The 13,611-nt window shown below is 47.1% G+C and overlaps 1 protein-coding gene across 1 annotated transcript in view; it reads right to left on the bottom strand.

Moving 5' to 3' along the window:
* Nucleotides 1–13,611, bottom strand: part of DNAH12 (dynein axonemal heavy chain 12) — a 111,291-nt gene that overhangs the window by 70,700 nt on the left and 26,980 nt on the right. Inside the window, exons 6-11 of the mRNA XM_069736676.1 lie at nucleotides 12,110–12,185; nucleotides 11,868–12,026; nucleotides 11,556–11,751; nucleotides 10,195–10,383; nucleotides 1,194–1,350; nucleotides 694–785 (exon numbers count right to left, since the gene is read on the bottom strand). Of these exons, the coding sequence (XP_069592777.1) occupies nucleotides 694–785; nucleotides 1,194–1,350; nucleotides 10,195–10,383; nucleotides 11,556–11,751; nucleotides 11,868–12,026; nucleotides 12,110–12,185 (869 nt within the window). The remainder of the gene's footprint in view (nucleotides 1–693; nucleotides 786–1,193; nucleotides 1,351–10,194; nucleotides 10,384–11,555; nucleotides 11,752–11,867; nucleotides 12,027–12,109; nucleotides 12,186–13,611) is intronic.

The following is a 13,611-nucleotide window of genomic DNA, read 5'->3' as shown; positions in this document are numbered from 1 at the left end:
TCCAACTTGTGCTTTAACTTGCTTCCATTCCTGTTGGGTTATACTTCATCTGTCCTGATTCCTGAGTGTGCCAAGTCCTTGCTGCCCATGTGCCTTCCTGCTTGAAACATCTACACTTGGGGTCTGTGTGCCCTCCTGGACCTGAGGCTTAGAGGATCCACCTCACCAGGTAAGCCTTAGCATTAACTTGGGTGTGTCCTCCTTGGTTTCATTGGTGCACTGTGCATGCTCAGGAGAGGAGAGCAAGGCATTGTGCATTACGAAAAATAAAGATCTCTGCAGTTTCTGGCCTGAGCAGGACTTGGCGTCAATATACCGTTCAATATTCCTTCTTGGGTATGCTCAGTGAGTCAATGAAACCATTAAGGGTACGCCTGGCTTCATTGCACATGCCCAGGTAAGAAGGTAGGACGCAGGTGACATTTCCGTAAGTTCTAAGATGCCATGGTTTGGGTGGAAGATGCCAATCATGTATGCCCCCCCAGGGTGTGATCACAGCATCTGAGGCCGGATTTGTCTGGGGGAAGTGACGTGCCGCTGGACAAGTCCTAGATAACTTGCATATGATGAACGGCGCATAAGCAGTCGATTTTTACAAGAACCATCAAAGACAGTGTTGCCATGCAGGAATAAGCCAATTTACCCTAAAGGTGGTTGGAGATAACATGCAAGAGCAGGTCCACACATACGTACCCCTACGTATTCATCAAAACTGTGCTCCTCAGATAAGAAAGCTTCTACCTTCTCGGCGGCTGAACCATCCACCAGCCAGCTGAAGCTTTCCACTATCAAATAATAGAACACAGAATTTTTAGTTGTATCTACACTCATCTTAATATCGGACGATGAAAACTTTCAAAGAGGATTATACAGCTGATCGGACATGGAAATTTAAAGGAAGTTCACTGGCTTCATCAGGTCTAAGAGATCAATTTAATAATCTAGATTTATATGGTGAAATCTAGTGACCGATGATCTTTGAAGTGCTTGTTAGACCAATCATATGTATATTATTTTCTGATAATAGTTGAGCGTCTCACCTCTGGGAATCCCTGACCTGCGGTTAAATGACTTTTGGAAAGGCATCAGGATCCCTTTAATGATTCACATCCAGCTTACTGTACCATCCCTTTAATAATTCACATCTAGCTTACTGTATGCACCATCCCTTTAATGATTTACATCCAGCTTACCATACGTTTGGAAGTGCCTGAATGGCTCATGTAGATTGTGGCTGACGGCCTCCTTCAGCTTCAGCACGGCAGAATCAAAGATGTAATCAGGGAGTTTGGCCTCGATGATCTGAACCGTGTTACTACCAGAAAGCCACGACTGAACTGTCTGAATGTTCTGGACAAAGAAGAATGTTTTATAAAGTGACATAATTATTGCAGAAGTCGATAATATAAACCCCCTGAGATATTGCTGTGTGCGTCAAATATAAGTACCCCCCAACTAGTGAAAAAGAGGTTCAAATAAACAGAGTATGTGCGAATGAAGGGTCCTCGGCGTACCCTGGATGTGGCCAGGGGCTCAGTGCATGGTTCCACCTCCTCAATGACAATTGTCCACCTCTCCTCTAATGTTGATTGACAGCTCTTACATTGTTGAGCTGCATGATTTGAGTCCCCAGCCCTGCACATACTGACACTGCAGGAGAAGAGAACACACACAGTGTCAGTGGAGGCGAGCTCTCATCTCGCTCTCCTGTCTGCAGCGACTGCTTGATGCACACAGGATCACAAGGTAGCGGGCGGCCGATGTTGACAGGCGAGGGAGATGAGACTGGGCACACTCTAAGGCCGCCGTCACACTTGCGAGTTTTACGGATGTATGAGCGCAGAAAATACGTCCGTAAAACTCGCAAAACAAACAGTACAATGATTCTCTATGCCCCTGCTCCTATCTGCAGTATTTTACGGATCAGTATTATACGGCTTTCTACGGCAATAGAAAATCGCAGCATGCTGCGTCTGTCACCGTACTGCGCAAGAAATACGCCAATGAAAGTCTATGGAAGCCTGAAAAATACGGATCACACACGGACCAGCAGTGTGACTTGCAAGAAATATGCAGCGGTGTTAGAGAGAAAAGCCGGTAATTCAGTGCGGTGCACAGTAAAATCACACTGACAGCTTACAGAAGAATAGCTAAGATAAATGTCTACACATAGAATAGGTATATATATATATATATATATATATATATATACAGTTAGGGCCAGAAATATTTGGACAGTGACACAATTTTCGCGAGTTGGGCTCTGCATGCCACCACATTGGATTTGAACTGAAACCTCTACAACAGAATTCAAGTGCAGATTGTAACGTTTAATTTGAAGGGTTGAACAAAAATATCTGATAGAAAATGTAGGAATTGTACACATTTCTTTACAAACACTCCACATTTTAGGAGGTCAAAAGTAATTGGACAAATAAACATAACCCAAACAAAATATTTTTATTTTCAATATTTTGTTGCAAATCCTTTGGAGGCAATCACTGCCTTAAGTCTGGAACCCATGGACATCACCAAACGCTGGGTTTCCTCCTTCTTAATGCTTTGCCAGGCCTTTACAGCCGCAGCCTTCAGGTCTTGCTTGTTTGTGGGTCTTTCCGTCTTAAGTCTGGATTTGAGCAAGTGAAATGCATGCTCAATTGGGTTTAGATCTGGAGATTGACTTGGCCATTGCAGAATGTTCCACTTTTTGGCACTCATGAACTCCTGGGTAGCTTTGGCTGTATGCTTGGGGTCATTGTCCATCTGTACTATGAAGCGCCGTCCAATCAACTTTGCAGCATTTGGCTGAATCTGGGCTGAAAGTATATCCCGGTACACTTCAGAATTCATCCGGCTACTCTTGTCTGCTCTTATGTCATCAATAAACACAAGTGACCCAGTGCCATTGAAAGCCATGCATGCCCATGCCATCACGTTGCCTCCACCATGTTTTACAGAGGATGTGGTGTGCCTTGGATCATGTGCCGTTCCCTTTCTTCTCCAAACTTTTTTCTTCCCATCATTCTGGTACAGGTTGATCTTTGTCTCATCTGTCCATAGAATACTTTTCCAGAACTGAGCTGGCTTCTTGAGGTGTTTTTCTGCAAATTTAACTCTGGCCTGTCTATTTTTGATATTGATGAATGGTTTGCATCTAGATGTGAACCCTTTGTATTTACTGTCATGGAGTCTTCTCTTTACTGTTGACTTAGAGACAGATACACCTACTTCACTGAGAGTGTTCTGGACTTCAGTTGATGTTGTGAACGGGTTCTTCTTCACCAAATTAAGTATGCGGCGATCATCCACCACTGTTGTCATCCGTGGACGCCCAGGCCTTTTTGAGTTCCCAAGCTCACCAGTCAATTCCTTTTTTCTCAGAATGTACCCAACTGTTGATTTTGCTACTCCAAGCATGTCTGCTATCTCTCTGATGGATTTTTTCTTTTTTTTCAGCCTCAGGATGTTCTGCTTCACCTCAATTGAGAGTTCCTTTGACCGCATGTTGTCTGCTCACAGCAACAGCTTCCAAATGCAAAACCACACACCTGGAATCCACCCCTGACCTTTTAGCTACTTCATTGATTACAGGTTAACGAGGGAGACGCCTTCAGAGTTAATTGCAGCCCTTAGAGTCCATTGTCCAATTACTTTTGGTCCCTTGAAAAAGAGGACGCTATGCATTACAGAGCTATGATTCCTAAACCCTTTCTCCGATTTGGATGTGGAGACTATCATATTGCAGCTGGGAGTGTGCACTTTCAGCCCATATTATATATATAATTGTATTCCTGAACATGTTTTTGTAAACAGCTAAAATAACAAAACTTGTGTCACTGTCCAAATATTTCTGGCCCTAACTGTATGTCAGTGAGACACATATATATATATATATATATATATATATATATATATATATATATATATATATATATATTAATATTTCTTCCAGCGCTAGATAGCTTTAAAGCCGGTAATTCAATTACCGGCTTTTGCTATCTCCTTCCTAAACCCGACATGATATGAGACCTGGTTACATACAGTAAACCATCTCATATCACCATTTTTTTTTTTGGCATATTCCACACTACTAATGTCAGTAGTGTGTATGTGCAAAATTTGGCCGTTCTATCTACTCAATTAAAGGGTTAAATGGCGGAAAAAATTGGCGTGGGCTCCCGCACAATTTTCTCTGCCAGAGTAGTAAAGCCAGTGACTGAGGGCAGATATTAATAGCCTGGAGAGGGTCCACGGTTATTGGCCCCCCCTGGCTAAAAACACCTGCCCCCAGCCACCCCAGAACAGGCACATCTGGAAGATGCGCCTATTCTGGCACTTGGCCACTCTCTTCCCATTCCCGTGTAGTGGTGGGATATGGGGTAATGAAGGGTTAATGCCACCTTGCTATTGTAAGGTGACATTAAGCCAAATTAATAATGGAGAGGCGTCAATTATGACACCTATCCATTATTAATCCAATACTAGTAAAGGGTTAAAAAAATACACAAACATATTATTAAAAATTATTTTAATGAAATAAAAACAAAGGTTGTTGTAATATTTTATTCAACGCCCAATCCAGTCACTGAAGACCCTCGTTCTGTAACAAAAATAACATAATAAACCAACAATATCCTTACCTTCCGCAGATCTGTAAAGTCCAACGATGTAAATCCATCTGAAGGGGTTAAAATATTTTGCAGCCACGAGCTTTGCTAATGCAACATTGTTCCTGGCTGCAAAACCCCGGGGAATGAAGGTAAAGTAGGTCAATGACCTATATTTACCTTCATTTGCGGTGAGGCGCCCTCTGCTGGTTGTTCCTAGATCGTGGGAACTTTCCTAGAAAGCTCCCAGGCTCGAGTTCATAAGAGGCGCCCTCTGCTGGTTGTCCTCATATGAACTCGAGCCTGGGAGCTTTCTAGGAAAGTTCCCACGATCTAGGAACAACCAGCAGAGGGCGCCTCACCGCAAATGAAGGTAAATATAGGTCATTGACCTACTTTACGTACATTCCCCGGGGTTTTGCAGCAAGGAGCATCGCTGCATTAGCAGAACTCCTTGCTGCAAAATATTTTAACCCCTTCAGATGGATTTACATCGTTGGACTTTACAGATCTGCGGAAGGTAAGGATATTGTTGGTTTGTTATGTTATTTTTGTTACAGAACGAGGGTCTTCAGTGACTGGATTGGGCGTAGAATAAAATATTACAACAACCTTTGTTTTTATTTCATTAAAATAATTTTTAATAATGTGTTTGTGTATTTTTTTTAACCCTTTACTAGTATTGGATTAATAATGGATAGGTGTCATAATTGACGTCTCTCCATTATTAATTTGGCTTAATGTCACCTTACAATAGCAAGGTGGCATTAACCCTTCATTACCCAATATCCCACCACTACACGGGAATGGGAAGAGAGTGGCCAAGTGCCAGAATAGGCGCATCTTCCAGATGTGCCTTTTCTGGGGTGGCTGGGGGCAGGTGTTTTTAGCCAGGGGGGGGCCAATAACCGTGGACCCTCTCCAGGCTATTAATATCTGCCCTCAGTCACTGGCTTTACTACTCTGGCGGAGAAAATTGTGCGGGGGCCCACGCCAATTTTTTTCCGCCATTTAACCCTTTAATTGAGTAGATAGAACGGCCAAATTTTGCACATACACACTACTAACATTAGTAGTGTGGAATATGCAAAAAAAGGGGGATATGACATGGTTTACTGTATGTAAACCATGTCTCAAATCATGCCGGGTTTAGGAAGGAGAGAGCAAAAGCCGGTAATTGAATTACCGGCTTTAAAGCTATCTAGCGCTGGAAGAAATATTAATATATATATATGTACATAAATAAACATCAGCCTGAATAAATAACTTCAAAGAGAAGGCGACTCAACCAAATAGCTAAAACTCGGAGAACCATGAGTCAAAAAGTAGCCAATAGATAATACAAAACTAATATAAATTTTATTAAATACGTAAAATCATACAATTACCATGTAAATAAAGAGTGACAGATTGTGACTACATCCAGGTACAAAAAAGACCACGACTCACAGATCGGGACAAGTAACCTCAATGCATGCAGTAGGTATACTACCAGTACATACACATCAGAGTGTTGCCTAATTTCCAATCAGCCAGATGTCCTAGTATACACATATAGACAAGTGCTATAGCGATGGCCGTACATTTATGTGAATGCGATGGAAAAAGTGCAGATCAAATTAATTACCCATGTGGGATGAAGAGGTGCACGCCCCCTGAGGAAGCGATAACAATCAAACGCGAAACGCGCGTTGGGGTCGCTGACCGGCATCCAGACGGGACCACCTCTTCATCCCACATGGGTAATTAATTTGATCTGCACTTTTTCCATCGCATTCACATAAATGTACGGCCATCGCTATAGCACTTGTCTATATGTGTATACTAGGACATCTGGCTGATTGGAAATTAGGCAACACTCTGATGTGTATGTACTGGTAGTATACCTACTGCATGCATTGAGGTTACTTGTCCCGATCTGTGAGTCGTGGTCTTTTTTGTACCTGGATGTAGTCACAATCTGTCACTCTTTATTTACATGGTAATTGTATGATTTTACGTATTTAATAAAATTTATATTAGTTTTGTATTATCTATTGGCTACTTTTTGACTCATGGTTCTCCGAGTTTTAGCTTTTTTATATATATATATGTGTCTACTGACATATATATATATATATATATATATATATATATATATATATATATATATATATATATATATAGACAGTATATATATATATATTTTTTTTGTGACATATGTATCCCTTCTATAGCGGTATGTTGGTTTTGCAAGCCTACGAGAAAAAGCATGCAGTACGGATGCCATACGGATTACATACGGAGGATGCCATGCTCAAAAAACACTGACACACCCTGCCTATGGAGGAGCTACGGACCACTATTTTGGGGACTTTTCAGCGTATTACGGCCGTAATTTACGGACCGTATTGTTTTACGCTGTGTGTGACGCCAGCCTAACACTACAGCAGCTGAGAGCACAAGTGCACAATTTCAGTTTGTGTGCACTTTCATCCCTCTCTCCTGTCAGAGGAATGAGAATGCACCAGCAGCTGCAGACAGGAGAGGAATGAGAATGCACCAGCAGCTACAGACAGGAGAGGAATGAGAATGCACCAGCAGCTGCAAGACAGGAGAGGAATGAGAATGCACCAGCAGCTGCAGACAGGAGAGGAATGAGAATGCACCAGCAGCTGCAAGACAGGAGAGGAATGAGAATGCACCAGCAGCTACAGACAGGAGAGGAATGAGAATGCACCAGCAGCTGCAGACAGGAGAGGAATGAGAATGCGCCGGCAGCTACAGACAGGAGAGGAATGAGAATGCACCAGCAGCTGCAGACAGGAGAGGAATGAGAATGCACCAGCAGCTGCAGACAGGATAGGAATGAGAATGCACCGGCAGCTGCAGACAGGAGAGGAATGAGAAAGCGCTGGCAGCTATAGACAGGAGAGGAATGAGAATGCCCCGGCAGCTGCAGACAGGAGAGGAATGAGAATGCACCGGCAGCTGCAGACAGGAGAGGAATGAGAATGCAGCGGCAGCTCAAGACAGGAGAGGAATGAGAATGCACCGGCTGCAGACAGGATAGGAATGAGAATGCACCGGCAGCTGCAGACAGGAGAGGAATGAGAATGCACCAGCAGCTGCAGACAGGAGAGGAATGAGAATGCATCGGCAGCTGCGGACAGGAGAGGAATGAGAATGCATCAGCAGCTGCAGACAGGAGAGGAATGAGAATGCACCAGCAGCTGCAGACAGGAGAGGAATGAGAATGCGCCGGCAGCTACAGACAGGAGAGGAATGAGAAATCACCAGCAGCTGCAGACAGGAGAGGAATGAGAATGCACCAGCAGCTGCAGACAGGAGAGGAATGAGAATGCACCAGCAGCTACAGACAGGAGAGGAATGAGAATGCACCGGCAGCTGTAGACAGGATAGGAATGAGAATGCACCGGCAGCTGCAGACAGGAGAGGAAAGAGAATGCGCCGGCAGCTACAGACAGGAGAGGAATGAGAATGCACCGGCAGCTGCAGACAGGAGAGGAATGAGAATTCACCGGCAGCTGCAGACAGGAGAGGAATGAGAATGCGCCGGCAGCTACAGACAGGAGAGGAATGAGAATGCACCGGCAGCTGCAGACAGGAGAGGAATGAGAATGCACCGGCAGCTGCAGACAGGAGAGGAATGAGAATGCACCAGCAGCTACAGACAGGAGAGGAATGAGAATGCACCAGCAGCTGCAGACAGGAGAGGAATGAGAATGCACCAGCAGCTGCAGACAGGATAGGAATGAGAATGCACCGGCAGCTGCAGACAGGAGAGGAATGAGAAAGCGCTGGCAGCTATAGACAGGAGAGGAATGAGAATGCCCCGGCAGCTGCAGACAGGAGAGGAATGAGAATGCACCGGCAGCTGCAGACAGGAGAGGAATGAGAATGCAGCGGCAGCTCAAGACAGGAGAGGAATGAGAATACACCGGCTGCAGACAGGATAGGAATGAGAATGCACCGGCAGCTGCAGACAGGAGAGGAATGAGAATGCACCAGCAGCTGCAGACAGGAGAGGAATGAGAATGCATCGGCAGCTGCGGACAGGAGAGGAATGAGAATGCATCAGCAGCTGCAGACAGGAGAGGAATGAGAATGCACCAGCAGCTGCAGACAGGAGAGGAATGAGAATGCGCCGGCAGCTACAGACAGGAGAGGAATGAGAAATCACCAGCAGCTGCAGACAGGAGAGGAATGAGAATGCACCAGCAGCTGCAGACAGGAGAGGAATGAGAATGCACCAGCAGCTACAGACAGGAGAGGAATGAGAATGCACCGGCAGCTGTAGACAGGATAGGAATGAGAATGCACCGGCAGCTGCAGACAGGAGAGGAAAGAGAATGCGCCGGCAGCTACAGACAGGAGAGGAATGAGAATGCACCGGCAGCTGCAGACAGGAGAGGAATGAGAATGCACCGGCAGCTGCAGACAGGAGAGGAAAGAGAATGCACCGGCAGCTACAGACAGGAGAGGAATGAGAATGCACCGGCAGCTGCAGACAGGAGAGGAATGAGAATGCACCGGCAGCTGCAGACAGGAGAGGAATGAGAATGCGCCGGCAGCTACAGACAGGAGAGGAATGAGAATGCACCGGCAGCTGCAGACAGGAGAGGAATGAGAATGCGCCGGCAGCTACAGACAGGAGAGGAATGAGAATGCACCGGCAGCTGCAGACAGGAGAGGAATGAGAATGCACCGGCAGCTGCAGACAGGAGAGGAATGAGAATGCACCAGCAGCTACAGACAGGAGAGGAATGAGAATGCACCAGCAGCTACAGACAGGAGAGGAATGAGAATGCACCAGCAGCTGCAGACAGGAGAGGAATGAGAATGCACCAGCAGCTGCAGACAGGAGAGGAATGAGAATGCACCAGCAGCTGCAGACAGGAGAGGAATGAGAATGCATCAGCAGCTGCAGACAGGAGAGGAATGAGAATGCACCAGCAGCTGCAGACAGGAGAGGAATGAGAATGCACCGGCAGCTACAGACAGGAGAGGAATGAGAATGCACCGGCAGCTGCAGACAGGAGAGGAATGAGAATGCATCAGCAGCTGCAGACAGGAGAGGAATGAGAATGCACCAGCACACACTGACACTGTGTGCCATCGGCTCCTGCAGTGTCAGTGTGTGCAGGGTGGGGGATTCAATTCAGTCAGCGCTCCAAAGCAAGCACTGTCAATCAATATAAGAGGAGGTGCAGAGGATTGCAATTGTGTGGGTGCAACGGAGCACTGAGCTCTTGTCTCAAGGGTGTACCGACAACCCCTCATTTATATATGTGACAAAATTATTTTTATACAAAATTAAATTAGTGAAATGTATACTACAGGTATGATTTTTATAGGGGATAAAATCCCCTATTTGGTATATGTGGTTTGAGTCTTGGGCGACAGACCCATTTATGAGCCAAGCACACACTACATTGAGCTCAATAATATCACAGTATACAGTCTGCTCCCAAGCTCCCTCTAGTGGTGGTTGCAGGCAGCAAAGTATGTGTGGATCCAGGGAATAGGATTATCTAAATTAAGAAAACAAAGGTGTCTGGACCACTGATACAAAAATCCTAAATACCTGAAGGGTCTTGGAGATCCGAGTTAATATAAATAGTACAACTTCTTCTACATCCTGGAAGCTTGGATAGAAATCCATTTTCTCATCATCAAATGTAAGTTGCATTTTGAAGATCGGTAAAAATTGTGTGTCTTTCAGGTCAAATAACTGGACAAAAGCTTCTACAGTTTTCTGCAGAAGGTCTCTCACCTGTGAAATCAGAAAAGATATATTAGTGTTCGTGAGAAAAATCAAATACATGACTTCCCTTCTTCAAAGAGCCATTTTTATTTTTACATTTATACAGCTGCAAGAGGTTATGTCAACTGCTGTAGCTTAACCCCTTCCCAACATATGACATACTGGTACGCCATATGTCATGTTCCTGTGTATGTGCAAAATTTGGACCTGGGCCCCCACCTGCATGTTGGTCAGATTCATGGGCCCTTGTGACATTCTAGATCCTGTAATGACATATGTGTTCAACTCGTCCTGACTGTTTCCTGTAACAGTCCCTCCCACTGTAGCCCCCATCCTGTAATAATGTCTCTCATCCTAGGCCCCTTTCTGTTATAATATCCCCCATGCTGGGCTTCTTTCTGTAATAAAGTCTCCCTTCCTGGAATAATGCCCCCCATCTTGAGCCCCTTTCAGCAATAATGTCCCCACTTTGGGCTCCTTCCTGGTATAATGTCCCTGGTCCTGGACCACTTACTGTAATAATGCCTCCCATCCTGGTCCCTTCCTGTAACAATGTTCCCTATCTGGTATAATGTCCCCCATCCTATAACAATATCTCCCATTCTGAGCCCCTTACTAGCATAACGTCCCCATCCTTCAACAGTGTCCCCCCATCCTGTTATACTGTCCCTCATCCTGCGCCCCTTCCTGCATCAATGTCCCCAATCCTGGAATAATGTCCCCCATCCTATAACAATATCTCCCATCCTGGGCCCCTTACTGGCATAACGTCCCCATCCTTCAACAGTGACTGAGCAGCGGCGTGTATTGCTCTGCAAGGACCCGGCAGTTCAGCTGAATGCGCATACGCCGATGCACATTCATCTGAAATAGACCCTTTCATTGGCGGTCCCCCACCTTCTGCAATCGCGATCATTACGCCCCTGGTTGTCGATGCATCTAGAGGCCTGCTGAAGGTCCCCATGGCTGCCAACTTTGTCCTCCCGTGAAGCCCATAGACGATGTGTCTGGTTGTATTGTCCTTACTAGCCAAATGTGTGCCATTTTGGCTAATAGGAGAGAGGACTGTGGATATGCCATAAATGTATAACATGGGATACCCCTTTGAGTCTATGCTTCATCCAGAGACACAACAATGAATATGAATCCTCATAGATCACAGATCTTGCAGCCGCCTTTACCTGGTTGGACATAAGCGTCGAGACGCAGTTATAAAAGGAATCCCATTTGTCTGCTTTAATCAATTGCAGGACATCTTGATTGGCAAACAGATTGATCACTTTGGGGTACCAGGTGTTCAGCAACTTTTCTTCTGTCTTGGCACAAGTCAAGGAAACGCTGTTCCTCAGGGATTCACATTCTACAGGACCCCTGGACCTAACAAAAAATAAAGAACTTTATCATATTTGTGATGGCAGCGCACACCTACTATCTTTATAATTACTAAATTATACATAAAAATGGGGAAATGGATTAATCGACATCTGTCCAACCTGTATCCAGACAGATCAACAATGAGCAGATTGGAGAAAGTTGTGTATCCCAAATCAAGCATGGTGCGAATGGTCGGGTGGACCAGATGTAGGTTTTTAACGATCTCATTTCTTGCTTGGACGAAGCTCTGATGCCACGGGTTGGAGAAATCCAGACCTCTGAAAGGGCAAGAAGCAAAACTGAATATATAATGATTAATGAGTGATGACATTATGCAAGGAGCAGATAGAGAAAGACTCACGTGGGAAATTCAGGTAATAGACCCGACTCTTCTGCTTCTAATCCTTTAACCTCTGGCTTCACTAGAGTACTTTTCACTGAAAATGTAAAAAGGGAAAAAAATGGAAATTATTCCACATAGCAGAAAGCTTAAATGGGTTGTTACATATTCATTCTTCAGAAGCGCACCGATCCCCTGCCTCCTGGAGCGCACTGATCCCCTGCCTCCCTGAGCGCACCGATACCCTGCCTCCTGCAGTGCACCGATCCCCTGCCTCCTGAAGCGCACTGATCCCTTGTCTCCCAGAGCGCACTGATCCCTTGCCTCCCGGAGCACACCGATCCCCTGCCTCCCGGAGCGCACCGATCCCCTGCCTCCCAGAGCGCACTGATCCCCTGCCTCCTGAAGCACACCGATCCCCTGCCTCCTGAAGCGCACCGATCCCCTGCCTCCTGCAGCGCACCGATCCCCTGCCTCCTGCAGTGCACCGATCCCCTGCCTCCTGAAGCGCACCGATCCCTTGCCTCCCAGAGCGCACCGATCCCCTGCCTCCCGGAGCACACCGATCCCCTGCCTCCCGGAGCACACTGATCCCCTGCCTCCCGGAGCGCACCGATCCCCTGCCTCCCGGAGCGCACCGATCCCCTGCCTCCCAGAGCGCACCGATCCCCTGCCTCCCAGAGCGCACTGATCCCCTGCCTCCCGGAGCGCACCGATCCCCTGTCTCCCAGAGTGCACCGATCCCCTGCCTCCCGGAGCGCACCGATCCCCTGCCTCCCGGAGCGCACCGATCCCCTGCCTCACAGAGCGCACTGATCCCCTGCCTCCCGCAGCGCACTGATCCCCTGCCTCGTGGAGCACACAACGGTCCCCTGTCTCCTGGAGCGCACTGATCCCCTGCTACCTAGAGCACACGGATCCCCTGCCTCCCGGAGCACACCGATCCCCTGCCTCCCGGAGCGCACCGATCCCCTTCCTCCTGGAGCGCACCGATCCCCTGCCTCCTGGAGCACATAGATCCCCTGCCTCCTGGAGCACATACTGTAGATCCCCTGCCTCCTGGAGCGCACCGATCCCCTGCCTCCTGGAGCACACAGATTCCCTGCCTGCTGGAGCGCACCGATCCCCTTCCTCCAGGAATGCACCGATCCCCTGCCTCCTGGAGCACACAGATCCCCTGACTCCCAGAGAGCACTGATGCCCTGCCTCCCAGAGAGCACTGTTCCCCTGCCTCAAGGAGCGCACTGATCCCCTGCCTCAAGGAGCGCACCGATCCCCTTCCTCCAGGAATGCACAGATCCCCTGCCTCAAGGAGCGCATCGATCCCCTGCCTCCTGGAGCACACTGATCCCCTGCCTCCTGGAGCGCAGCACCGATCCCCTGCTTCCTGGAGCACACCGATCCCCTGCTTCCCAGAGCGCACCGATCCCCTTCCTCTAGGAATGCACCGTTCCCCTGCCTCCCGGAGTGCACTGATCCCCTGCCTCCTGGAGCACACAACGATCCCCTGCCTCCTGGAGCGC

Source organism: Ranitomeya imitator, chromosome 8 (genome assembly GCF_032444005.1).
Source record: "Ranitomeya imitator isolate aRanImi1 chromosome 8, aRanImi1.pri, whole genome shotgun sequence".
NCBI lineage: Eukaryota > Metazoa > Chordata > Amphibia > Anura > Dendrobatidae > Ranitomeya > Ranitomeya imitator.
The sequence above is the reverse complement of the archived record's forward strand: the minus strand, read 5'-3'. Positions and strand labels throughout refer to the sequence as shown.